The following is a 25,007-nucleotide window of genomic DNA, read 5'->3' on the forward strand; positions in this document are numbered from 1 at the left end:
GGTTGTCATAGTTGAGAATGATGTGCCTAGAACACAATGGAAGAAACTAAGGTTGATTTATGGAGCCAATGTGTGAAAGCCCTGTTGGAAAAACCAGCCTGGTACCTGGCTTTATGGACGCCCAGCCTTGCAGGTGAGTAAGGAATGTCACTTCCTGGCAGATCCAGGGACCTTAGGACATCTTGGGGGACCTTGAGAAGAGAGGAATTCACACAAATCTATAGGTATTGCCAGAAAGATCTGGTGGTGAGTTCTTGGCTTTGCTTTATTATGAAAGATTCCAGCAAAGAAAAGTTTAAAATGCCTGTGTGGTCAATTGTCATCTTTGCTGCCCTTGTGTGAAAAATCATGCCAAATCTAATGAGATCAGACCTGTTGAATAAGCAAGAGTCAAAAAGAGAGGTGACCGTAGAGACAGATTTTCAAAATTTTAGTGGGAAACTATGGCCCACCTGCCTGGGTTTTTAAATTATAGTCCTATTAATTGTCTGAGCTATTTTGGCCTTGGTGAACCTCCATTTTCCTGTCTATTTTGTTGCCTACCTATAAACTGGACTGGATCCTGCAGTCTGCATGCTGTGTCTGATCTTCTAGTTTCCTTCGAGGTCCAGCTACAACTCTCCAACCTGATGTTTCCAATTTTCCTGCTGACCTGGAGTTACTGAGAACTAAATCCCACTGCCTAGATCCTTATGGGGAGGATCTGAAGAAACCCTGGGAGCTGAGGCTGGACATTTCCACTCTCTTCTCGGAGAAATAGACACGGGCCGGGCCACTGATGACTGGGCCGTCACTGAGGACATTCAAGCCACAAACCAGGAGTTCCTTTGGATTTCCTCTGTTGTTCTCATTTCACCACCTGAAGATGCTCCAGGCTCCACATCTAGAAATCTCGACTGGCTGCCTTCTGGGCTCAGAAACTAGGTTTCGTCTTGCACCAGCCACCGACGTTTGGTTTTCTTTTATTGGCATAGAAATCTCCCTCATTTAGATACCTGGTACTTTGCAGCATCCAGCAAACGCCCTCTACTACCAAGTCTGACGGATGGTTCTGCGGGTCATTTCTGAACAAAGTGACCGATGAGAAATGGACTCATATTGTTCAGAAAGGGGAATGTCTTTTCTTTCCTCGAACAAGAACGGGGATGGATGAAGACTCTCTCCTTGACCAAACTTCAGTGAGGTTCCTCTGAGATCCCCTCTTCAGTCAGGCCTGACCTTTGGGCTTCTGTGTCCATCTTTGCCTTTCCAACATGTAGCAAAAGCTCTGCTGGGGCAGTTTGGCAAAAACACCCACCTGCCCTCAATATCTGGTTAAATTCGTCACCCTCACCACCCCCTAGGTGATGTCTGGTCACCAGGCCTGCCTTCAGCAAGAATCCTGTTTTGTTTTGTTTAAAAGATTTTATTTATTTATTCATGAGAGACACAGAGAGAGAGAGAGATAGGCAGAGACACAGCAGAGGGAGAAGCAGGCTCCCCATGGGAACCCCGATGTGGGACTCCATCCCAGGACCCCGGGATCATGACCTGAGCCCAAGGCAGAAGCTCAACCACTAAGCCACCCAGATGTCCCAGCAAGAATCCTATTAAATCACTTGAGCAAGAACCCCCTACCATCTTAGGGATTCTCCACCTACAGAACCCCCACCCCCAGTCCCTCCTTGGCTGTAAATCCCCACTTTTCTGCTTCAGTTGAGGGCAGTTGTATAGTGAGGTCTTTTTTTTCCCTTATTGCTTCAGTTCTTGAATAAAATCTGCTTTTACTTGAACGTCTGTCCGGCTCTGGTTTTCCACATCAGCATCTCTGCCCAGATCTAGGTCAGAACCCTGCATCCTCCGGAAGCTCTGCTCCCCCCACCCCATTCTTCAGAGCCCTGCAGGGAGGGGCTGCCAACACTTTCCTGGGACTCGGGTGACACCTAGTGGTCATTCTAGGTGGCCGCCCAGCTGTGCTCCACACCCTCGGGGGGGGGGGCCCCCCTGCTCCTGGACCCTGTGGCAGACTGGGGATGCCCGGGAGAGTGCAGGGACAGCATCAGCATCGCCTCTGTCATCCTTTATTGCCATCAACACTGCCTCCCACAGAGAGCAGACCGGGCCACACGGCCCTGAGCACACCACCCCCACCCTGCCCACACCTCCTCCATTTCTCCGTCCTGCAAAATGTGCATCTTAATGGAGAGCACACTGTGGGGTTTGAGGATGAAATGAGGCCATGGAGGGGAATGTCCCGGCACAGGGCCTGGCGTGAAGAATGGAAACCATCAGCACTGGTGATTCGTGCCCTTGGCTGGCATTTCAGACCAAAGGTCCCCAGGGCCAGATTGGCAGAATGCAGTAAGTAGAAGGAAGAGGGAGCTATGGAACATTCATGGGGACATTCTCCCCAAAATGGAAACCTGGCAGAAGCAAAGCCGTGGTTTAGCAAGAAAATCTGGCTCCGTGCATATGGGTATGAGGGGGAGAGGGAGAGAGGCAGAGAAGGAGGAGGGGAGAGAGGCAGTGGGAAGGTTCTGGGGAGCACCCGTGGCCCCAAACCCACAGCGGGGCACCTGGCACCTGCCCAGCCTTGATCTCACTCAGCTGGGCCTGAGAGCCACCCCCCCTCTTGTTCAGGACTGGACCATGAGCCGGAGAGGAGGTCCTCTCCTCCCCAGGGGTTGGCACGGCAACGGCAACGCTGGCTGTCAGCTACCCAGTAGTGGCTTCCTAACGAGCAGCTGACACCACCAACTGTGACAAGCACAGTCCGGGAGGCAGGGGTGCCCGGCACGCGGGCGCTGGGCCCTGCCAACAGCAACCCAGCTGGAATACCCACGCTCTGCCTGGGCAAGCTGGCCAGGCTCTCAGGCTCTCAGGGCCCTGTAAGGAGAGTGGGGTTTATTAAGCGCTTACTGTATGCCAAGCCCATGTGCTCAGAGCTTTGTGCATGCCGTGTCATTCGATCCTCTTAGCGACCCTGCCAGGTGCGGGCTCGTCACAGCTCTATTTCTCAAAGGAGCAAACGGAGGCCCAGAGAAGTTCGAGGTCATGCAGCAGAAGCCAGGTTTGAAGGCTGACTCCAGAGCCTTAGCTTCAGTCCAGCCTCCTCCTCTGGAGAAAGGGGTTGGGAAACGAGATTTGCGTCATCGGAAAGCACAGGTTCCAACTCCAGTCTACCTGCCCCCCTGCACCTTCTATTTTCATCTGTGAAATGAGGATGGATAATTCCTGGGATCCCTCCGATGATGAATAAGACAATGGATTTGGGAAAGAGAACGGTCAGATGGGCACAAATACTAAGTTTTTGGTCCCATGAAAACCCTGGTCCCTGGGTCCCCCAGGCCCAGAAAGAAGAGGGGCTTGTGTGAAGTCATCCTTCCTCTAGCTGCCTTCCCCCCAAGACCTGGGCTTTCTCTCTCAAGCCTCACCATTTGCCACCCCCTCTAGCTTCACCCCTGCTCTGCACTCATCTCTGCTCCTGTCTGACCCCAGCCTCCCTCCTGGCCTCCGCCCCAGCACAGGCCCCTCCTCTCTGCCGTGCCTGGCTAACTCCCACTTATCCTCCAGGTGGGTCCAAAGGCTTTGCTGACCAGCAGACCCGGATGCGGTGCCCCCAGTGCCTGCATCTGCACCCTCCTTCCCCATTCCTCACTCTCCTGTTGTCACCTGTGTGTCCCCACCTGGGCCGGGGGGCTCAGGTTGAGGGGGGACCCCTCCTACTCCCCTGAATCCATTGTGCTCAGCCCAATCTCACCACACCGAGTGTTCGTGTGATGGATGAACGAAACTACACAACGGGTTAGCAGCTTAGCCAGAACCAGAGCCCAGGCCTCCCTCCAGGGCCAGTGTTTAACCCCCTGGAGTAACTTCCTTGGTCACTGCCCCCTCCCCACCAAGACTCCCCAGGATGGGGTACATGGGGCAGAGGCTGGCAACACTGGGCTCAAGTCCCCTGCTCTGGATGTGTTAACCGTGTGGAGCTCTTGACACCTGCCCAGGGATGAGTCAGGTATTCTGTGTTCGAAGGTAGCACTGTGTCTGGACAAGATGAGCGCTCAGCCCCTGGGGGCTCCTTGGGGGGCATGTGGGCTCCCTGTCTCCTCACTCAGGGACTCGGGGCCTGGGCCATGCGCCCACTTTGTTCTCCCATCTGGATGGGATTCCACACTTGCCAGTGGGCTCAGTCATGCCTGACCCTTCACAGGAGCCACCAGGCCAGGCCCTCACTGACCCAGAAACCCAGTCACCTCACTCCCCACCACGCCCCAGCCCGCGCCCGCCTCCCAGACCCACAGCCGGCCCCCGCTGCCATATGCCATATGCTGCGCTCCCCACATCTGCTCATCCCTGCGCCTTTCACAGCTTCACAGACACCCCGGGAGTGGGAACGGGACCGTGACTCTGCAGACTCGGCCCCCACGCGCGCAGCCAGCGTCTCCGCCGTGGGGCGCTGAGCCCGGCCCCTGCCCGGGGTGGACGGTGCCCCAATGCCCCACCCCCTCGCTGGCTGATGGCTCCTCCAGACTCGAGAAACAGCCCATCCACAGGGGGCTACTGTGAAAATACATCCACGTTCGCTGCAAGGCTGTCTCCCCCAAGGCGGGGGGCTCACCCCTCAGTGCCAAGCGGTGAAGGGGTGAAGGAATGAGTGTGAGGGAGACCCGCCGCCTTCACGCTCATCCTCCCTGTTACCACGTGCCTCCGAGGACACTGGCTCCAGGCGCCTGAGTCCCCAAGTGCACACAGGTGGAAAGTGGTTGTGTTGCAGAGAATGAGGGCGGGGGACCCCCACTGCTCCCAGGATCAGGCCCAGGCTCCTCAGGGGGACCGCAAGGCTCTCCTCAACCCAGCCCTGCCCACCTCCTCACTTCTGTTGGTTCTGGAAAACCACTCCCCACATTCCACGCTCCCCACTGGGAGCTACTTGTGATCCTGTCACAGTCCATGTTCTCTTGGCCACTTGTCATTCAACATCCACGTCAGCGATGGGCAGAGGCTCTTGCCCTCATGAGCTTACACTCCCGCGGGGTAGACGGACCATGAGTACAGGTGCGCTGAGCTGCAGGGAACAGAACTGGAAGGGGCAGGACAAGGGAGAAGGCACAGGCCGGAGGGTGGGGGGCAGTATCAAATAGGGTGGTCGGCATCAGCTTCACGAGGGAGGTGAGATGGCAGCAAAGCTGGAGGAGATAGGGAGTGAGCCGTGGGCAAAGCCCCTTCCAGGCAGAGGGAACAGCCAGTTGGGGACAGGTCCTCCAAAGGGAGCGTGCCCGGGGTGCTCAAGGACCAGCATGGAGGCTAGAGTAGCCGAGGTGGTGTGGGGAGAGAGCAGAGGAGGCGAGTCCAGAAGTGGGGGCCAATGGGGACCTCTTGGACCCTGGGAGGACGTTGGCTCTTAGAGGGAGAAGGGGAGCCAGTGGAGGACGGGAGTAGAGCGGGGACCTGGTCAGACGCCAGGCACTGTGCTTGCTGACCAGCTGCTGCGTGGAGAAGAGATTGCAGAGGCCCGGGGGTGGGGGCGGAGAGAACGAGAAGAGCAGGTGCCCAGGTGATTGGGCCCAGGTGATGGCGACTCCAACCGTCGTGGCAGCCACGAAGGTGGTGAGAAGTGGTCAGATTCGAGATGTTTCCTCTCTCATTTTATTTTTTTAATGTGTGCCTTTTACTAAGTATTTTATAAATACATACAGAATCTAGTTTTATTTTGAAAGGAGTGCCAACAGATTGGATGTGGGATGTGAGATATGAGAGAAAGAATTTGACATGCAGATTTTTGGCCTGGGGGGGGGCAAAGATGGAGGCGGGCCCCTCAGCTGAGATGGGGAGGGGCAGGTGGCAGGGATTCATATTGAATTACCTTCCATCCTTCTCCCCAGGGAGGCTCTGCACCCCCCTACTTGGCCACCCTGAGTCCCCCGATGAGATGTCAGACCCCCAGCACTCCCCCCGGGAAGCCAGGCCTGGCCCTCCTGAGTGGCGGTCATTGCTCCCCACGCTGACCCCGTTCCAACATTCTGCAGCCTGCAGTAGTATCATGGTCTGTTGACTTGTGTTCCCCTGATCTGCGAGCTACTTGGAGTCTGATGCATCTTTATTTCTCTGCTCTTAGCACAGGGCCTGGCTTGGAGTAGGCCCTGAGGGTTTACTTGTTGATGGGTGAATGGCTGTCCTTCCAGGAGAGCAGATTTCTCAGCAAAAGTCAACGACATCCCTCTGCAATTCCAGCTCTCAGAACCGAGTGGGGTTTGGATGCCAGCACCGGCCCATTCCCTCTAACATACACATCAGGGGTTGAGACCCAGGGAGAGGAAGGTGGCCTGGATCTCTCACTGGAGCCTCTGTTTCCCCTACTGGGCACAGGCCCGGCCCTCTGTCTCCTCTGTGGCAGATGCCAGATATGCCCAGAGTCCTGAGCTGGCCTCTGCTGTGGTCAGAACCCCCCCTAGGAGTGGAGGGGCCTGGCTTGGACCCAACCACACTAATTCCACACCTGCTTTTCTGCAACCGCCTACCTCAGACCTTTACGACTATTGCCATGGATGCCCACCAACCTCAAGCTCCTCTTCTGTAGTTGTAATTAATAAAGCACATGCGGGTAGGGAAGGAAGGAAATAAAGAAGGAAGGAAGAGAAGGAGGAGAGAGCGGGAGGGAGGGAGGGAGGGAGGGAGGGAGAAGGAAGGGCAGATGAGTTTACCACTCGACCTTGCCAGCTGAGAGAGGCAGAGCCCAGAGCCCCGGCTCCCAGACCCTCTGCTGACCACCCGGCCCTGGCTTCCCTTACTGTCTCTTCACATGAGTGACAGCATCACTCAATCCAGATTTTAAGTGGCTGAACTTGAACTTCTAAAGGCTGCTACAGCTCTTGAAGCTCTCCCCAGCATTTTTAGACCTGATTTTATTTGTTTTCCTAAAACCTCTGAATCCCTGATGCCCTACACCGTGCCCGACGCTTAGTGGGGGGCTCACGACATGTTTGTCGGATGACCGTGTCATTACAGCCCTCTGCGTGTTTTCCCTTATCATACGAAGGTGGCCTTTCTCCTCCCAGACCTGCAAGGTTCAGGGCAGGGGCCACGTCCACAATATTTTGTGTCCTCAAGCTGCAGCACAGGGCTGAGAACCCAGGAGTCTCCATGAATGAAGACCAGTTACATCAGTGAGCTATGCAGTGTAACAGGCCACACTACAACTTAGTGACTTCAAATGTCAGCCTTTATTGGGCTCACAGTTCTGCAATTGGCAACTTAGCCTGGGCTGAGCCGGGCACACAGTTGTTCCAGTTCCAGCTAGCTTCTCTCGTGGGTCACCGTCTGCAATGCGTGGGCTTTGCTGATCTTTGCTGAGCGCTCTCATATGTCTGAGGTCTGAGTAGACACAGCAGGGCTGATGGACTCTGGCTCCCATCCGCCAGGGGGTCCGCCCAGGCTTTTTCTCGGCTGAGCTCAGCGTCCTGAGAGAGAGCACCAGGCCTCCAGAGGCCTAGGCTGGGAAACTGGTAGACCGTCCATAGGTTCCACGACATTCTATTGGCCGATGTCATTCACAAGGCCGGCGTGGAGTTCAGATTCCAACTGGGAAAAATAGACTCGACTTCTTGATGGGCAGAGCTGAGCGTCCCTTCACGAGAGGCAAGGATAAGAGAGGTAAGGACACTTGTGGCCAATTTTGCAACCTGCCATACCAGTTGGGCATTATAAACAACAGATTCCGCTCAGGTCAGGTCACTTCGGTGTTCGTTAGAATCTAAGTCTGATATCACCAGGGGCTTCTGGATTTGGATGGAAATTTCGGGAATCTCTGACACTCCCTCCCAGGCCCTCTTTCTCCATCCCTTTGACAACGTCCTGGTCGTGACACTCACATGGCAGTGGTGGCTGTGGATATCCTCATGTTGTGTCCAGATGAAAATGGCATTAATTTTTCCTACCTGAGGGACATCAGAGAACAAGAACCCGAACAGAGGAAAAACGAAATCCCAGTGCACCTCTCGGATCCTCAGCTGTGTGCAAAGACCATGTTTTGCAGGATCCCTGCTCTGCCCCCAGCTGGAGGTGGGTTGTGTGCCCAGTCCCCAAGTCCACCCTGCATCCTGATTTTGGGGTAGGAGTGGAGGGAGAGTTTAGGGTAGATCCTGGGTCCCCTTCCACCTCCTGGAAATTCCTGGATGGGGGTTGGGAACATCTTTCTCTCCTGTCACCTGTTACATTGCTTCTTAGCACTTAACGACTTTCAGAAGGTGTTATTTATTTGTGTCTATGAGTAGGGGCTGTCTCCCTCCACGGCGTGCCAGGATTTTATCTTTTCTATTGCTGATCGGCAGCCCTCTGGTTGGGAGCACCCTAGGCCAGGTGCTGAAGGGTGACTGCAGAAATGGAGCTGTTGGGGATGGCGTGAGAAGGCTTCCGGAAGGGACAGGTGACCCACAGGGGGGCCGGCGGCTGCCTAGCACTGGAGCTTCCTCCTGCCGCAGCGGGGCCGGCTGGAGAAGAGCTGCTTGAAGTTTTTCTCGTAGGTGGGCAGGCTCTCTCTGAAGCAGTACGCAGATTGCTTGTCACACTCACATGCCCGCAGCCCACAGAGGCAGCTGACGCTGGGACCCAGGGCACACTTGCCTGCAGAGAGAAAAGGGTCACTGGGGGCTCCTCTTGGTTCTAAGGTCAGGGAAAACAGGGGCTTGTTGCAAGGGGGTCAAGGGTTGAACAGAGAGGGAGGAATTTGAGGGTCCGTCTCCTGTGTCCCCGGTCACACCTGGACATGCCACAAGGACTAGAGTGAAGAGAAGCAGGGAGGAAACGGGAGAGGGGGCAGGGGTGGGGAGGCTAGACCACACTGGGGAGGGGTGCCCTGAGCCGGCCTGCAGGCCAACTACACGGGACCCACTTCTCAGAGCTCACCTCACAGTTCAGCTGCTTGCTTGACATCTCGCGTGGACGTGTCCGGCATCTCCAACTTCAGGCGTTCAGAGGCAACACTTGATGCAGCGCTCCCTCCACCCACCGGCCTGTCCTTCACCCACGCTCCCGGCTCGCAAACCGCACCACCTCCTACTCGAGCCAGAAAGTGAGCAGCAGCCTGGGTTCCTCCCCGCCTTCCACTTTGCACATCCATCCACTTTGCACATCCAGTCCACAGCAAGCGCCACTGATGCCTCTGTTTAAAATACTTCCGGCTCCGCCTCCTTCCCTCCACCTTCTTGGCCGCTACCCCCATTCCTGCTCCACCTCCTTCCCTCCACCTTCTTGGCCGCTACCCCCAATCCCTGTCCCCTCCAGCTCTCCTCTCTAACAGGAGGAAACGCACAGGGGCCTTCCTAAACTGTCACCTGGATGGGGTCCTCTCTCCCACCTAAGCCCCAGTGCAGTTTCCCAGTGTTGGGGGAAGACATCCACATCCTCGCCAGGCGTGATCCGGCCCGCGCCAACCTCTCCGTCCCCGCTGTCCTTCGCTCTGCTCCAGGCACGCTGGCCTATCACATGCCTGCTTTGGTCTTGTCCCGGGGCCTTTGCTCTCACCGTTCTGTCTAAAACACTTCCCTCCAGGATCTTCAGGTGACTTGGATCCATCATCTCCTTTGGGTCTCGGTGAGATTTCCCCTCCTCAGAGAGGCCCTCCTGGACCCCTGATCTAGGGCTCCCTCCAGCCACTCTTCCACACATCCAGTTTATTTCATTCCCTGTGCCTTGCACAACCCGTACACCTCTTATGGGTCTGCTTGCATGTGTCTGTCTTCCCTCAGTGGAGTGTGAGCTCTGTGAGGCCGGCGCTTTGCCTGTCTTGTCTGCACAGCATCCCCAGTGTGCAGAACAAATGCTGGTGCATGGTAGGTGCTCAACTGAGGGTCGCTGAGGAATGTAGCCTCTCTCTATGGGCCTTTGGGATTGAGTGTCTGCCCTTAGGCCAAGTCACCACTAGATGGAGATATTTTATTTAGTTGTCAGAATTGTAGTGCTGAGAGAGAGAGAGGAGAGAGAGAGAGAGAGAGAGAGAGAGAGAGTGTTCCACTCTCCTCTGAGGGTTGAGGGTGAGGAAGGGAGGCAGCCAGACTCCCCAGTTTGTTGACCATGGGCAAGTTAGCCTCAGTATCCATATTTACAAAATGATGATTAAAATAATAGTGTCAAAAATAAATAATGACGTCTACTGGGCAGGATCCTTGGGAGGATTTTCGCTGTTGTTTACAGAGGGAGTGGTTTGGACGTGGCAGGCTCGCCCAGAATGCTCCGTAAGGGCTTATGGTGACGGTGATGGTGAGGCATCTGGGAAGGAGAGGGGCCCTTTGAGGTTGGTCCCAGTGCTGGCTGTCCTGTTTGTTTGCTTTTCTCCCTCTGAAGTCCGATTCTGGCAGCAAGCTGTCCTCCCACATCTCTCTGGAGACTCAGTTTCTCAAGGCACATCGACACCCACCCCCTATGCTTCAGCTGTGCCCTCCATGCACCCTCATGAAATGTGCCAGGGATGCTCCTGCCCCTGGCTCTCTGCTCCTGTCATTCCCACTGTTCCTGATACCTGGCTCACCTTTGCCCTCCCTCTTTCCATCTGTGAAGATCCTCCAGGATCCATCAAGCCCCAGCTCCTCCAGGAGCCTCTCTCAAGCCCCTGTCCCTTCCAGGCCTCTCGTCACCACTGCCACCGCCGTACCCAGCACACCCCTTGCTTCCCTCTGGGGTGGCTGCTGTGGTCTACAGGGGCCCACTTGGACTCATGGCTGGTGTTCTCAGGGGGCTACTTGGGTGCAGGGCGCTGCCCCTTCAACCACACTCTCCTCCAGAAAGGGCCTGGTGTCCCTGTGCTGTCACTCACCCAGGTACTGCCACTCTGCCTTGGCCACTTCCTCTTCCTTGTCCTCTTTCTGGTTACCTTGGTCCTCTGTTCCTCTCTTCCTTTCTTCCATCTCACTTGTCCTTTGTCCTTTCTCTCTCTTCGCTGTCCATTTCTTGCTTTGGCTGGTCCTTTCTGACGCCTGGAATATGACCCTCTCCTGTTGTGCAGTGTGACCTCTAATGCCTCGCCTGGGCCCCAGACCCCCAGATATTGATCTTGAGCAGGGGTCAATGGCTGTGGACAATCATTTCTGGGGCATCCCACAGCCATGGCCAGACTAGGCCTGTCAAGACCTAGAAGGAGAGGCAGCCCCAGGCCAAGGAATGTCCTCTTTGCAAGCCATCTTTTCAAAACAAGTCTGAATCCAGTTCCTACGTCTTTCAATTTGCTGGTGGAGAAACTGAGACATGAGGAAGGGAACTGATGGCATCAGGACCATCTCTCTCAGTCCACGAAGTAGACTTCCACAACCAGGAGGAAGCAGGATGCTCTACCTTCCTGCCCACAGCGAACTCCGGTCCTGCCAGGCCTCTGCCTGCCTGTGTCCCAGGCCTCCACCCTCTCTCTAAATCCCCTCCCTGGGCCTCTGGTTCAGTCTCAGGGCTCCGAATGCCATCTGAATGCCCATGACTCTAGGGTTCTTGTCCCAGCCAGGTGTCTCCCCCCGAGCTTTAGACTCCAACATGTGCGTGTCCACTTGACTTCCCCCGTCAGGCAACAAATAGGCATCTCGAACTCAAGAAGGCTCATGCCGAGTGCTTTCCATGTCTCCATAGCCCGTTCTTCTCCATCTGCACAAGCTGGGCAACTTCTTACCCATGGCCGCTTGGGCCGGGAACCTTGGATCCTGCCTCTTTTACCTTCCCACCCCGCAACTCGTCCATCAGCAGCTCCTGACAATTTACCTCCAAAACACCCAGCATCTGGCACTTCTCTCCTCCAGTCCACCACCCTGTGGAAGCATCTCCCCAGTGCTCACTAGTGGTTCCCCATCTTTCTTCCCTTGCTCCCCATCCTCCATGGGCAGTGGCCGGAGTGATCTTTCTAAAGCAACATTAGAGCACATCCTGCTTCAAACGCTCTGGCGGCTTCCCCTGCTACTGAAGGAGAGGGTGCACTCCTCCCCTGTCCGCCCATCCCGTGGCCCCGGGTCCCTGCGCCACACCAGCCTCCACTGTCCTGCTGCCATCGCCTTGGCTCCTGCCACACTGGCTAAATGCCACTTCCTTGTGAGGACCTCTGCGGCCACCTGAAGTAGCCATCCCTCCCTCTCCCTGCCGCTGTCATTCCATATCCTGTCGTCTTGTCGCAGCACTGATCCACACCTGAGTGCACTTTATTTTTGAGTATTTTGGGACCTGATCCCCTCCCCCTGCAAGCTCCTTCTGGGCAGGGAGTTTGTCTTCTTATCGCACATCTTCAGCCCTAACCACGCAGTGAGCAGCCCATCACTAAGTGCTACTGCCTCATGGGGCTGGACGCTCACTGTCTTTGGGGCAGCAAAAGGATCCCCATCCTAGGAAACCTGGGAAGCCAGCTTCTCCATCCAGACCCACCATCTGCGTGCTTTAGGATCTCAGGCAAGTTGTTCATCCCCAAGCCTGTTGCCTCAGCTCTCAAATCGGGAAACAGACACTTGCATTAACTATTTCATGAGTTGTTCATTCATTCACTCATCAAACAGGTACAGTGTTCTTAACATGTGCCAGGCCTTTGGCTAATAACTAGAGGTACAGGTCCTCCTGCAAGCAGGCCCCACATTGCATAGCTCCTAGGGCATCCTTCCCTGTGGATTCTAATGAGGATGAGTCTGCCCCCGCCCCCAAACCCCCAAAACAGGCTTGTTCCTTGCCCTCCAGAACTCATATTCTGCTTGATGGGAGAGTGGCTGCATAAATAAGCAAGGTAATTTCAGGTAGACACAAATGCTAGGAGAGAAAAGGGTGATGTGTCAGCGAGTGGAGGTGTTGTGAAGGAATACATTCAGTAATGAAGGAGAAAGGCCTTTGCAAACTGCAGATTCCAGTGGTTGCCATTGTTCACCTTCCCTCGTTGGCAGAGGGAGAAGTCTGAGGTTCAGACATGGAGGTGTAAGTGGCACTATTGGCTGGAACCTGGTCTCTGCCTCCCATGGCCCCTGCACTAATGCACACGTGCATATGTGGGTGGAGGTGGGGGGGTATCTCTGCTGGCTAATCTTAAAGTCCCCTGCAAATGCCAAGTACTTACGTAAGACCACCCAAAGGAGGGATAACAACCTCCCTGGTTGCTCGAGGGCAGCCGTCCCCACCTGGCAAATTAGCCCCAGGGCTTGGGTTACAGGCCTTTCTCTGCAAAGATCTCCCAGTGACATTTAAAGACATGGACAGGCCAAGTTGTTTTTCCCTTTCCCTTCCCTGCTCACCAACTGCATCCCCGGATCAGCTGCAGGTTGCTAAGCAACCCAGGGCCAGGCTCTGGGTACAGGATTTCAGAACTTGGAGGCTGGGGTGGGAGGGTGGGGGAGACAGTTAACCCTTGCAGGGCAGCTCTTTGAACCCCGGTGGAACTGGGGTGAGGGAAGAGCTTTTCTTCCTTAGGAGTTAATGATAGTAGCTTGAGGCGCTGCAGGTGCAGAGGAGATGCTTCAGAGAAATCTCCTAACAGTAATGAAGCAAATCCCAGTGCTCTTCTGCAAAAGTCAAAAGGGGAAAAGAAAACTTAGATGCACATAGAAGTCTCAGCTTCTAAAAGGAAAGGCATTACCTAAGCACCTGCTATGGGCCTGACCCTTTATCGGGGTTACTTTAGTAACTTTATGAAGTACAGATTATTAACCCCATTTTACAGATGAAGAGACTAAGGCCCAGGCTAGTTGTGCAATTATCCAGCTAGAAGGGGTGGAGCTGGGATTCAGACCCAGCTCTGCCTGACTCCAAAGGATGTGCTCTCTTTGGGCCTCTTAGCAGGGGACATAAAGCTCAGAAGATCTTTCAGAACAAAAAGATCTGGGGCATCACGGAGGAGCCGAGTCTCCATCTGCCTTTCTCTGTCCCGTGGGCTGGCGCTGAGCATTCTGATGAGCATGCTGCTGACAGCAAGACTTGCATTCATGGGAACAAAGTGCATCCCCCCAATACCCTCCCGTCAGCCCCATGCTGCTGGGGAGGGCAGTGTGAGACAGGGGCGCCAGCTCTGCGGCCAGACAATGTGGGTCTGACTTGCGACTCTTCTTTTCCTGGCTGTGGGACCGTGGCCATCTCAGCTAACCTCTCTGAGCCTCAGGGTCCCTCTTGATAACCATGCCCACCCCTCAAAGGGGTATCCTGGGGGTTACGGTGCTGTGTGTAAAGTGTCTATCACGGATGCTCACAGACTGAAGCTGTTGCTAATATACCTATTTTATGGATAAAGAAACTCAGGCCCAGAAAACTCAGGCCAAGCAGTATGTTCCAGAGCATTGGAAAGGCTGAAGACACGTGTTTTAATGTTGCCCGTTACTCAGATCAAACTCTTATGCCCTCTGGGCCTCAGCCTCCCGTCCCTACAATGAACAGTTGGTCTAGAGGGTCTCTAAGGGCGCTTTCAGCCCTGAAGAATGCCAGGAAAACAGGACCTAAGGCTGCCTTGCTCTGTGCACTTGCCCATGCATCCAGTAGGCACTCAAGCAATACTGGACGAGTAAATGAATGTGACTGGGTCTGGTTTGTGGGCTCAGCATGTAGCAGCAGCAGACCCAGGATGAGAACCCAGATCACCCAGCTCCTAGCCCTGCTCCTGGGAGCAGGGCTTTGGCAGGTAGAGTGGGGCAGATGGGGGGTTGGCCTGGTACACACTGGCTGGGGCAGCTGAGCAGGAGGATGGTGATGCCCTGGTGGTGATGGGGAAGCATCCGTCTCCCCATGCTAACTCCTGTAGCCTGCTTACAGGGCTCTGGAGTCCAGAAGGTCTGCTCAAGCTTTGGGAGCAACTGGCTTCCTGGCAGCATCGGTGGAAAGCACAGCCCAGGCTGCAAACTTTCCAGCCCAGCTCTCAGCCCCTGCCTGCACTTCCCACCACCACCCAGCAGGTGCCAAGCAGAAGATGTTTCCATGTGCCACCTCGGGGGTGGGGGGGTGGGCTACAGCCTGTACCCCAGATCATTCTCCTGCATCTCCTGGGGACCCCAGGCTGTGGCTCTGGCCCTACATGGGAGGGGGAAGAGGATTGCTAAAGAAGCTGCTAAAAAAAAAAAAAAACTGCTCCAGGTGCAGAGGGCAGAGGCTTGCCCTGAGCCCGGGACCGGGGTACAGGCAGGTCTTCTGCACCTACTGAATTTCCACTTCCCTCCTCAGATCACCTTTTCCCTTCTTCCTCAGTCCCTGAACCTTATGGGGGCATCAGAGGACAGAGCTCCTCAAGTACATTTTCTCTAAAAGTGATAACTTTTCAAGCACTTTAAGGTAACGCTTGACATGACATATGTTATGATCAAGAGGAAAAGAGATGAGAAGAAACCATAGGGAAGTGAGACCATAAGCCAGGCTGAGAAGAGTCAGAGGCCCCTTTTGTGTGTGTGTGCACCCAGTCCAAACCCCAGGCTTGTCCCCCCGACTCCTGCCAGGTGAGGCCCAGAAAGGTGGGAAGAGGCTGCCAGAAACTCAGTCTCTGCCTCCAATGGCATCATGTGCCAAAGTCAACAATACTTTGGGGGAAACCTCCGACATCCTTCCCTTGGCCCCCACCCCTCACTAGGTCTGGATCCCATCCCCTGCACGTGGCCTGGGGGACCTCCCAGAAGACACATTCCTCTGGTGTGAGCACAGTCATGGCCAGAGAGCTCCGACACAGAAGCCTCGTTAAACTCAAGTGGGAAAAAGAGGATTCTCCCAGTCGACAGTGTGCCTGGGGGCTGGGGGCCATGGAGGCTGAGAAGCAGGGTTCTGAGCCCTCCACCCCCCAAGACTCAGGTCTCATCACTGGACCAGGGACACCCCACAGCCCTAACGCTTGGTCAGTCTTGCTGTGTCCTGAGCTGGGGCTCTGGGTAGGAGGCGCTGGGGTTTGGGCGCTGAGCACCCACTCTAAGTGGGGGAGAGGAAGGGAAGGGAGGTGGCGGTTCCCTCACCTGGGGAAGAGACAGGTGAACTACGACAGATTCATAGCTGAGCACAAATACGCACAGGGAGGAGAGGGGTCCATGCACCTCCACAAGGCCAGGTAGGAAGCCAGTTGCCCTAAAGGGCATTCAAACCACTGGTGCCATTGGAATGAAGGGCATTCACGAGAAGGCGCAGTAACTTCAAATGTGCTTTGACCAAACTTGCCCTACACACACCCACACCCTAGTAGCCCCAGAGATATGCTCTAGGGTATCAGGGGCCACTACCCACCTGCTGGACACTCAGTACTGGCCCACCCTGTCCTTTGCTCTCTTCCTTGAATGGCCTCGATGACACATGAGTTCCCTTCCCTGACCCTTCCTATTTACTTTTGTGTCTCCCAGGGCACCTACCCGTGCTTGGCATGTAGTCACCCTTAACAAATATTTGTCCAACCAAAAGACAGATGAGCTGCTTAAGTGACACATGACAGACCTAGGAGGAATGTTCTCAACGGCAACAGTTGCCAGGCAAAGCTGCAAGATTCAGTGTAATCTCAAGTCAACAACTATTTATTGAGCAAGTACTATACCCCAGGCATGGGCTGCATGCTCCCAGGGGGTGCTAGAGAGACAGCCATGGACAGGAGAGATGAGACCAAGCAAGGGCTCCCAAGAAGCTCTGATTCCTAGAATTGTCACTTTCTGTCGCAAAGCACGCCTCTGCCAGGAGGCAGACATTAAGGAGAGGCCCGGGTTCAAAGCCATTTCCCCGTAGAGAGGGCTACTTACAGGCCACGGTCCTGTTGGCGATGTGGAACTGGTAGCCGTTCAGCACAGGCTGGCAGCCGAGCTGCTTCAGCTTCCCGTAGCAGCAATCATGTGCCAGGCAGCATCTGGGGGCCAGACCAGAGGGGGTGAGGGGCTTCCCCAGTGGGTGGGCCCTGGGGCATCAGCAGGGTGGAGATGGAGGGTGCAACCTGGAAAGGACTCCCCCGTATCCTCCCTGGAGCAAGACGGCATTGACAATAAGGAGGGAAGTCCCTAAAAATATTAACAATATAAACATAACCACTAACAGGCAGTGAGCCCTTTCTAGAAACTTCTGCTACCTCATTAGCTCCTCTATGAAACCCCGTGAAGTGTGATCATCATCCCTCTTTTGTAGAGGAGGAGATGAGATCCTAAGAGGGGAATTTCCTAAAATTATCCAGCTGAAAAATGAGAGACCTGGGGCCCAAACCTAGGTCCATGGGACTTGGTCATTCATGGAATGAACTTCTTCCTAAGCACCTGCTATGTGCCAAGCACTGTGATAGTCCCTGAGGAGACAGGGCTCAGCAAAAACCCCCAGAGTCCTTTAGACCTTGTTCTCACGATGTTCAAAGTGGCCTGGAGCAGAAAAAGGGAGAGTACCAAGAAGAGAAAACAGGTGGGCCGGCCTTGGCCAGGGCAGGAAGGGAGGAGGGCCGAGACCGGGGGCTGGATTCCAAGACAGGGAAAAGCAAATGCTCTGGACCAGACACTTCGGTCCTTCCTGTCGTCATCACCCCCTGCAAGTGGGCTCTTTGCTGTTTGTCATCTTTGTCTCATGGTGCTTTAAAATTCTCATCAGCCTTTGGGCTTGAAAGGGGAGGCGCAGAGCCTCAATGGGCCGGGACTGGGAGACGAGCAAATTCTCGTTCAGATCCTGACTTGGCCACTCAGGGGCTGGTGTGTCTTTAGACTTTGCCAAGAGGTTTAGGAGGTCCTGACGGTTGGTGCCTGTAAGATGGGGATGGTAACTGCCCTGGCCACTGGATGTAAGGATTAAGTTAGGCCCTATATGCAAATCACACATGACGGGTAGTGTTAGGTCCCCTGCAGGGCTCTGGGGTCCCTCCCGCTAGAATATTCCATGCTCTCAGGAGTCCAGCCCAGAGGAATCAAGCTCCAAGAGTGACATTTCAGTCCCTGCAGCAGGTACGTATTTGTCCACGTGAGGTTCAAAGTGGCAAGAAACACCTGGCTTCTTCTCCCTTCAAATGAATGACGTGCGAACTATCCTGTCACCTACCTCCCCATGCCCTCGCCAGGTTATGCCAACCTCCACTTTTTCTTGGGACTCACGCTCCCCATCCCCACGCTGAAGAGTAGGCCTGGCAGCCACGTTGGACCATGTGGCCTCGCCCAGATGGACAACTTTTCCAAACTGGGCCACCGGGATTCTCTCTCCCGGAATGTGGAATTAGGCCCGGGAGACAGCAGGGCAGTCTTGCTGTGCTCTAATCCTAAAAACTGGGTTGCTGAGAGAAGATCACGTTTGCTGTGACGTTTGAGAAGTGCAAATGTTTCTGGGGCTCTGAGCAGGACTGACTGGATAATTTTCGAGGCCTGGTGCAAAATGAGAATTCGGGACATGTTGTTCCAACACAAGAGCTTCAAGATGGCGGCTGCAGAGCGGCAAACCACAGACGGGCTTGTGTTCCTTGCAGTGCGAGAGTCCTAACACCCTGCCCCCCCCCCCCCCCGAAGGCTTGGGTTTCAGTGCAAATCAGATGAAGGCAGGCCTGGAGCCTCTGGACTCACCTGTCAGTGTCATCCATGGGGGTCCCTTTGCCCCCAAGACCACAGTAGCAGCCATATCCATAATACGAGAAGAAGGCGCTCCGCCCTGTGATGTGTTTGACCATCCTCTGAAACTGCCAGAAGCTGCTGTGGGCAGGAGCCATCACTGCCAGGGAGAAAATAAGAAAGAAGACAACAGGGTGGTGAGGACAAGCCCACCCTGGCGACCTGTACCCAGAGTGCTTGCATCCAGGACATCAGGAGACCCCAAAACATGCCCCCATATGTGGGCACGGCTGGGATCATCAGCCCCTCTCATGGGGAAGGTAATAGGATCCGAACACTGTGTCCCACAGCCAGTTTCCTGCTAGCTGAGGCTGAGAACCCGGCTTCCATGATGTTCGGGACATTACTGCCAACCATGTCTTCCCCCGCAAAGTGAAAAACCACCATCCTAGGCAGAAACACCCTTGGGTCTGATGCAACATTAACGGGAAAAGTTCAAAGCCTGAGATGCCAAAACCTACAAATATCATCAGGCATTTATAATCTCCCAGGAGACACAAAATACTTAAGAGGCAGAAAAGATACCCTCAATCTACTTTTTTTTTTTTTACAGAATGTTTATGAAAGTGGGGGAAGAATATATATACACACACACACACACACACACACACACACAGGGATATTTGCTGCAGCGCGTCCCTTGTGGTATCAAAAAATTGAACACCACCCACATATCCACTGACGGGAGAATAACTAAATGGTGTCTTGAAAACATCTACTTTTAATAGCAATCTCTCTGGGCAGTGGGATTGAGGAAGTAGGTGGAGAAGATGAGAGGCACCGTTTATATACTTTTAGGCTGTTTGACTTTTTTTTTTTTTTTACAATGAACATGTATTACTTTTCTATTAAAACATTTGAAATGTATGTGTGGAAAAGCCTAGAAGCATGTATATCGGGCTCTTCAGAGCGGTTGTCTCTGGGTGTAGGAAAAGGACTGGGGCCTGGGAGGGATGAGAGGTGGCTTTATCTTGTTGATAATCACTTTTTTTACTTTTTCATTGCCTGCACATATTCATTTTGCGATACATTAACATGCAGACATGAACTTGAGGAAGAAAAACGGAGATAGAGGGTTTTAGGAAACGTTCACAAGAGACTTCCCCTGTGAAACTGCAGGTTTTGTTGTCATGAAGCACTGCAGAGGGGATGGAAGCTTGGGGTGGTCATTGCTGTCCAAGCAGCAACCCCCCTCCACCCTCCTGCACCAGAGAGAGAGATCAGGGTCGCCTCTGGCACTGATCTGGGGAGGGGGGTCACCGCGGGGGCTGTGGAAGTGGTCCTCCCTGCCTATGGGGACCCCCCCAACCCACCATGATCTTGAAAACTGTAAATTCCACCATGGATTAAGGGAATACGGGAGCTCTGCTTTTGGCGTTTTGACTTGGGGACCCGAAAGCTACGCAGCTGAAACAGAAAAACAGACCCCGAGAAATCTCTACTAATCAAACTCATCAAACCAGAGTCAAAGCGTTTCCCAACAAACCCAACACTGTTTCCTAGTAAGTTCTTTTTCACTTTGCAGAGGTGTGTTATCTGATCTCCTGGTAGCAATGACTTATAATTACACATTATTCCATAAGTCACCATATGAGAGCCTTTCTGATGAGCATTAATTGTCCCTAAATTAGCTCAATATATGTCTGTGCTTTTGTTCTGGAATCTACATGACTTTAAACAAAGCCAACCAGTATCCAAAGGAAAAAAAAAAAAAAGGCTTCCAAAGGGGGTGTGTGGTAAAACAGTAGTCAAAGACCCTTTTTCTTGGCAAATGGTTAGGAATCTTTGATTTTCTAGAAGTCTTCTGAGGTCCCAATTCTGGGGCCAATCCATTCTGTAGAAGAAACAGAAGGAGGAGGACTTTGGTGGGAGCCTGTTCCACTCCTGATTCTCTTTTGAGTGACACCTGATTTTCCCCTCACTCGGCACCATATCAGGAGGGGCCACCCAGAGACATAGAAGCACCCAGACAGGAGGACGCCCTGGAGCTCTCTCAGCTCCATACTACTTACAGCAGGAGGCAAAGACCACGAGAACCCCAAAGGTCTTCATTCCCGAGGACACCAGGGGGGTCAGAGGTACCAGGATCGCACCTTCCTCTGCCAGCTGAACTCCTGAAAAAGACCAAAATGAGGTGAGGCCATGTGGGTGCAAAACCCCAATCACAGTGCAGGGCTCAGAGCAAAGGGATCCTTTTCAAACCTATTTATCTTGAATATGATCCCCCCTCTGGTATTTAGACCTAAATATAAAGATACGAAGGACTCAGTTGTCTGAAAAGTGCAAGTGTTTCTTTTCTTTTTCTGGCAACATCATCCCTTCAACTCCTTATTTTTATTTTTTTCTTTTGAGGAGTCAGCACTTCCTCTGTTCCCAAGTTTACAGTCATTGGGGTGGGTGGGTGGGGGGGTCCGTGATGGAAATCTCACGCCAGGAAGTCTAGCCCCACCTGCACGGTGGGCCCCTGCCCATGTCTGTCTTCCTTGGTATCAGGTATCTCATTCAGGAGCTTAGCCCCTCTGAACCTTGGCTTCCTCTCCTACCAAGTGAGTCTAAAATACCTATCAGTAATTTCGAACATTTATTAAGGCGTGACTCAATGCCAGGTGCTGTTTTCTTTAGGGTCTTCACGGGTATTCCATGATTTAATCCTTATAACCTGAAAGGCTCTGTAGTTGTTTTGGAGACAGAGAAACAAGAGTCAGAACAGCTTCCTTGAATCCACATAACCCCCAGCTTCACAGACTTGGGGGGACCTGTGGAAACAATGGAGGTAAAGCTGCTCAATACTGTGAAATGCTGTGACAGTGAAACGTACCCCTCTTATTACTCTTAGCAACAGTAAGGGTCCCCATACGTGGCTCGCTTCCCACAGGACAACAGAGGAGGGCTGGGCATCCCCTGTCATCCCAAGGACCCACCCCCACCCCTACCCCCGTTCTGGCAACAGCTCTCTCTAAATTCAAGTGGTCTTGATGTGGCCCATCAGAAATCAGGCTGGATCTGATAACAGCAGGACTTGGAGTATGAACAATAGCTCCGTTGAGCCCAGAGAATTTGGCAGGTACAGAGCTTTGGCTAGATTTACATTCTGTGACAAAGTTTCCTAGGAAAACTTCAAAATGAGTGTCCTGCTGCAGAGCCCCCGGGCCCGTTCATCAGGGGTCTTTGCTACCTCTGGCCCTCTCTGCCCAGATTCTGCTGGAGGCTGTCCGGCTAGGCCCTGACCAGTCCTGGTCCCAGCCAGTCTCTGTTTCAAGTGCCGCGGGGAGGTTTTTAAATTAGGCTCCATCTCTCTGGGCTGGCTCCCTTTCCTCTTCTGAGTCTGCAAAAATAACCGTGTGATGGTTTAGTCCAAGAAGAAGGCACATACGTCGTTTAAATGAGCAGGTGATGACGTTTTGGAGAGACAAAGAAAGGGACCTGGGTGCGTTACTGGTAATGAAATCAGTGTCTCTCTGTGCTCCAGCTCTTCTTCTCTGTGCCAGCTTCTCCCTCTGTGCCAGCTTCTCCTTCTGTGTGCCAGCTTCTCCCTTTGTGTGTCAGCTTCTCCCTCTGATGCCAGCTTCTTCCTCTGTGTTTCAGCTTCTCCCTCTGTGTGTCAGCTTCTCCCTCTATATGCCAGCTTTTCCCTCTGTATCAGCTTCTCCCTCTGTGTGCCAGCTTCTCCATGTCAGCACCTCCCTCTGTATGCCAGCTTTCCCCTCTGTATGCCAGCCTCTCCCTCTGTGTGCCAGCTTCTCCCTCTGTGTGTCAGCTTCTCTGAACATCAGTTTCTTCCTGTGTGTCAGCTTCTCCCTCTCTCCAGTCTTGCTTTGTTCACTTCCTGACAGGTGTCTCTCCTAGGAGCCTCCTGAGAATGCACTTCTCTGTCTCAGGGTCTGTGTCCTGGGAGGCCAATCTAAGCCCATGTAGAGTGATAAGCAGTGAACTCACGTCCAAAAGGATGGGTTTGAAGGGGACTTGAATTATCTTAAATTTATATTCCACTCCTATTTGCTCCCCACGTGACCCTACTAGATAGAGCCTATCACCTTCTTGCCTGGCAGATGAGAAAAGCAAGGTTCAGAGAAAAGTGACACGCAGCTACCAAGTGGCAGGACCAGGACTGAACCTCTGGTCCCAACTTCCAAATTCAGTGCTCTTTCTACTTCGCCAGGCTCCCTGCCTAGACCTCTTGCCCATGTGGCATTCTGAGGCATTTTCACAGACACCGGCCTTCACACTATGACTTAGGCAAGACCGGCATGGCTCGTCCCTTTGACTGATTGCTTGCAGGTGCTTTAGATCGCGCTGAGCCCAAAGCAAGAGCACAGGGCCAGCAGCCCAGGGATCTGATGAAGGGCAAGAACATGGTAGGGAAGGCAGCATGGACTCCAATGCCAGCCTCTGGGGGAGCAGCCAGCAAGTTGGCAGGTCTCCGTGAGCTACCACTCTCAGACCCACCAATTCATCTTACAGACAATGCTGACACATGGGTTGGCTTTTCTCCCCGTGGAGTAAATAAGGAGGAAAGAATCTGTAAGCTCCATAAGTCAAAGACCATTCTATTTTGTTCACCTCTTTATCCCTAGTACCTAACCAGCACAGGTGGGGCCTGACACACACTAGTACTGATGGTGAGGATGGGTAACTTTTGGTGGTGTCCCATTTCTACACCCTGGGTGGCTTCTGAGCATTTGACATACAGTTACTCATTAAGTCCTCACGGCCTCCAGCTGGAGAAATACTGCTATTACCTCCATGATGCAGATAAGGAAGCCAGGCATGGAGAGATGGAAGTAAATAAATATTTGAGGAATGAATGAGTGCATGAATGATCAGAATCTGATCATGCTTCAAGTTACAGAAATATAAACAAAACTATCCCCTACTGGGGGCCAGCATGGGGCTAAGCACAGCTTGTAGATTATCTCCTTAAACCCTCTTTTAATGCTCCCAATGTGGCCTAGATGATGAACCCAGCTTGTCGATGAAAGAATAGAGACTGGCAGAGGTTAGGCATTTTGTCCTGCAAATCGACAGAGCCAGGACTCGACTCAGGTGTGTCAACACCAAAGGCGGCATCCCTAACCTTTAGCTGTCTGCTTCCCTGTGGGTCATTGGGCCGAGGGGCTCTACCTATCTAAAACAGGGCTGAGAAAACAAAACCAAAACTACCCAAGCATCCAAGCAGATGCCACGAACACTCTTATTTGAGGCACGATGCCAGCAAGGGGTCAGCTTCTCTTTCTGGGCCCCAGCGGATGAACAGGAAGGGGATTACAGTGGCGGTTATTAGTAAGCAGGAAGGCAGGCAAGGGAGACACAGGAGTGATCAAAACAAGAACTGACCAAGCCTATGGACCTGGAGCCACTGAGTGTAGGGGCAGATGGTTCTAGCTACATCAGCCTGGAGTGGTTATTGATGTCAAGTCGTCAAGAAAAGGCTGCATTGTATAAGAGACTGCAAAGGCGCAAGGCAAATAACTTCAGATTCTCTGTTGGAGAAGAGGGTTGGAGCAGGGCTCTATACTTCCTGGCAGAGCCACTGAAGTGCACTGAGCCTTAGCTGCATCATCTGTCAGGTGGAGACAATGCCGCCTGACCCCCTGTGGATTGCCAGCAAGATTCAACAAGTTCCAGAGATAACAACCTGGGATTAGTCAACAGTAGCCAAGGTGAGTTACCATGTTTGCTATGTTTTGTTTAAGAAGACAGGAAAGGAGAACATTATGGATGTTTTCCAATAATATGGGGAAACCGTAGAAACCTGTAGTACTTTAAGAGGTAAATTTCATTACCCAGAAACTTCCCTCTTGCAGGTCCCCTTGGGAAGCCGAAGCATCAGGATATATAGTAACTGTGCCAGCTTCTTGGCCTCTCTACCAGAGCACACACCTGGTCCCCCCTCTGAGACCAAGGTTATCCGTGGTCTCAATCGACACATCTGGTGAGATCGAGGACAGAATAGGACACTGGGTATAGACTCCAAAATCTAGAGGCTGCTAGTTCAAAAAGAGGCCAACTGCTCTTTGGGGACCAGCTGCCAAGAGACGGAAGCTCCTGCCTTGAGCCCAGTCCTGGGGGAGGTCATTTAGACTTCAAACTAGATATCCCTGGGGGATACCAAGTGGCACCTAGCCAGTCCCTCAGTGGAAAAGCCAGCTATGGAATCAGCATTGCCTCTTCATTAATTTAACTCTGATTTGCTGGGCACCTACCATGAAGCGGGCACTGTGTCAGCCAAGCAGGGGACTCAGACACAGGCACAGGCTCCTTCCCTGGAGGAGCCCATACCCTACTAAAGCAGGGACACATTGTAGGATGAGACCAACATGATAATGAGCACTAGTTCTCACCAAGTGCTCACCAAGTGCCCGGCACTGTGCTAAGAACTTTCCAGGTTGAATCTGATTTCACCCTTGCCACACTCCCATTCTTACCACCTACATTCTTACACAGATAGAAACTGAGGTCCGGAGAAGTGTCATCAGCTACCCAAGGTCTCCAGCTAGCAAGCGGTGGAGCCAGGATTCACACTCGAGC

The 25,007-nt window shown here is 53.3% G+C and overlaps 1 protein-coding gene across 1 annotated transcript; it reads right to left on the reverse strand.

Moving 5' to 3' along the window:
• Positions 1-7,289: 7,289 nt before the first annotated feature.
• PLA2G2C (phospholipase A2 group IIC) lies at positions 7,290-18,577 on the reverse strand. The gene is made up of 3 exons (XM_055331754.1): positions 18,435-18,577; positions 16,659-16,762; positions 7,290-8,598 (listed from the first exon to the last, which is right to left on the reverse strand). Exons 1-3 carry the CDS (start codon positions 18,575-18,577, stop codon positions 8,429-8,431), a joined length of 417 nt encoding a protein of 138 aa, XP_055187729.1. The 3' UTR covers positions 7,290-8,428.
• Between the last annotated feature and the right edge of the window lie 6,430 nt (positions 18,578-25,007).

This window comes from Nyctereutes procyonoides, unplaced genomic scaffold (genome assembly GCF_905146905.1).
Source record: "Nyctereutes procyonoides isolate TBG_1078 unplaced genomic scaffold, NYPRO_anot_genome, whole genome shotgun sequence".
Classification (NCBI taxonomy): domain Eukaryota; kingdom Metazoa; phylum Chordata; class Mammalia; order Carnivora; family Canidae; genus Nyctereutes; species Nyctereutes procyonoides.

What these genes read in the sequence shown, in the direction of transcription:
- PLA2G2C (XM_055331754.1), bottom strand. Translation starts at nt 18,577, where the DNA reads ATGGCTCCTGCCCACAGCAGCTTCTGGCAGTTTCAGAGGATGGTCAAA. An exon ending in CCCATGGATGACACTGACAG is followed by an intron (nt 16,763 to 18,434) that starts GTGAGTCCAGAG and finishes TCTGGCCCCCAG; the next exon opens with ATGCTGCCTGGCACATGATT. An exon ending in CGCCAACAGGACCGTGGCCT is followed by an intron (nt 8,599 to 16,658) that starts GTAAGTAGCCCT and finishes TTCTCTCTGCAG; the next exon opens with GCAAGTGTGCCCTGGGTCCC.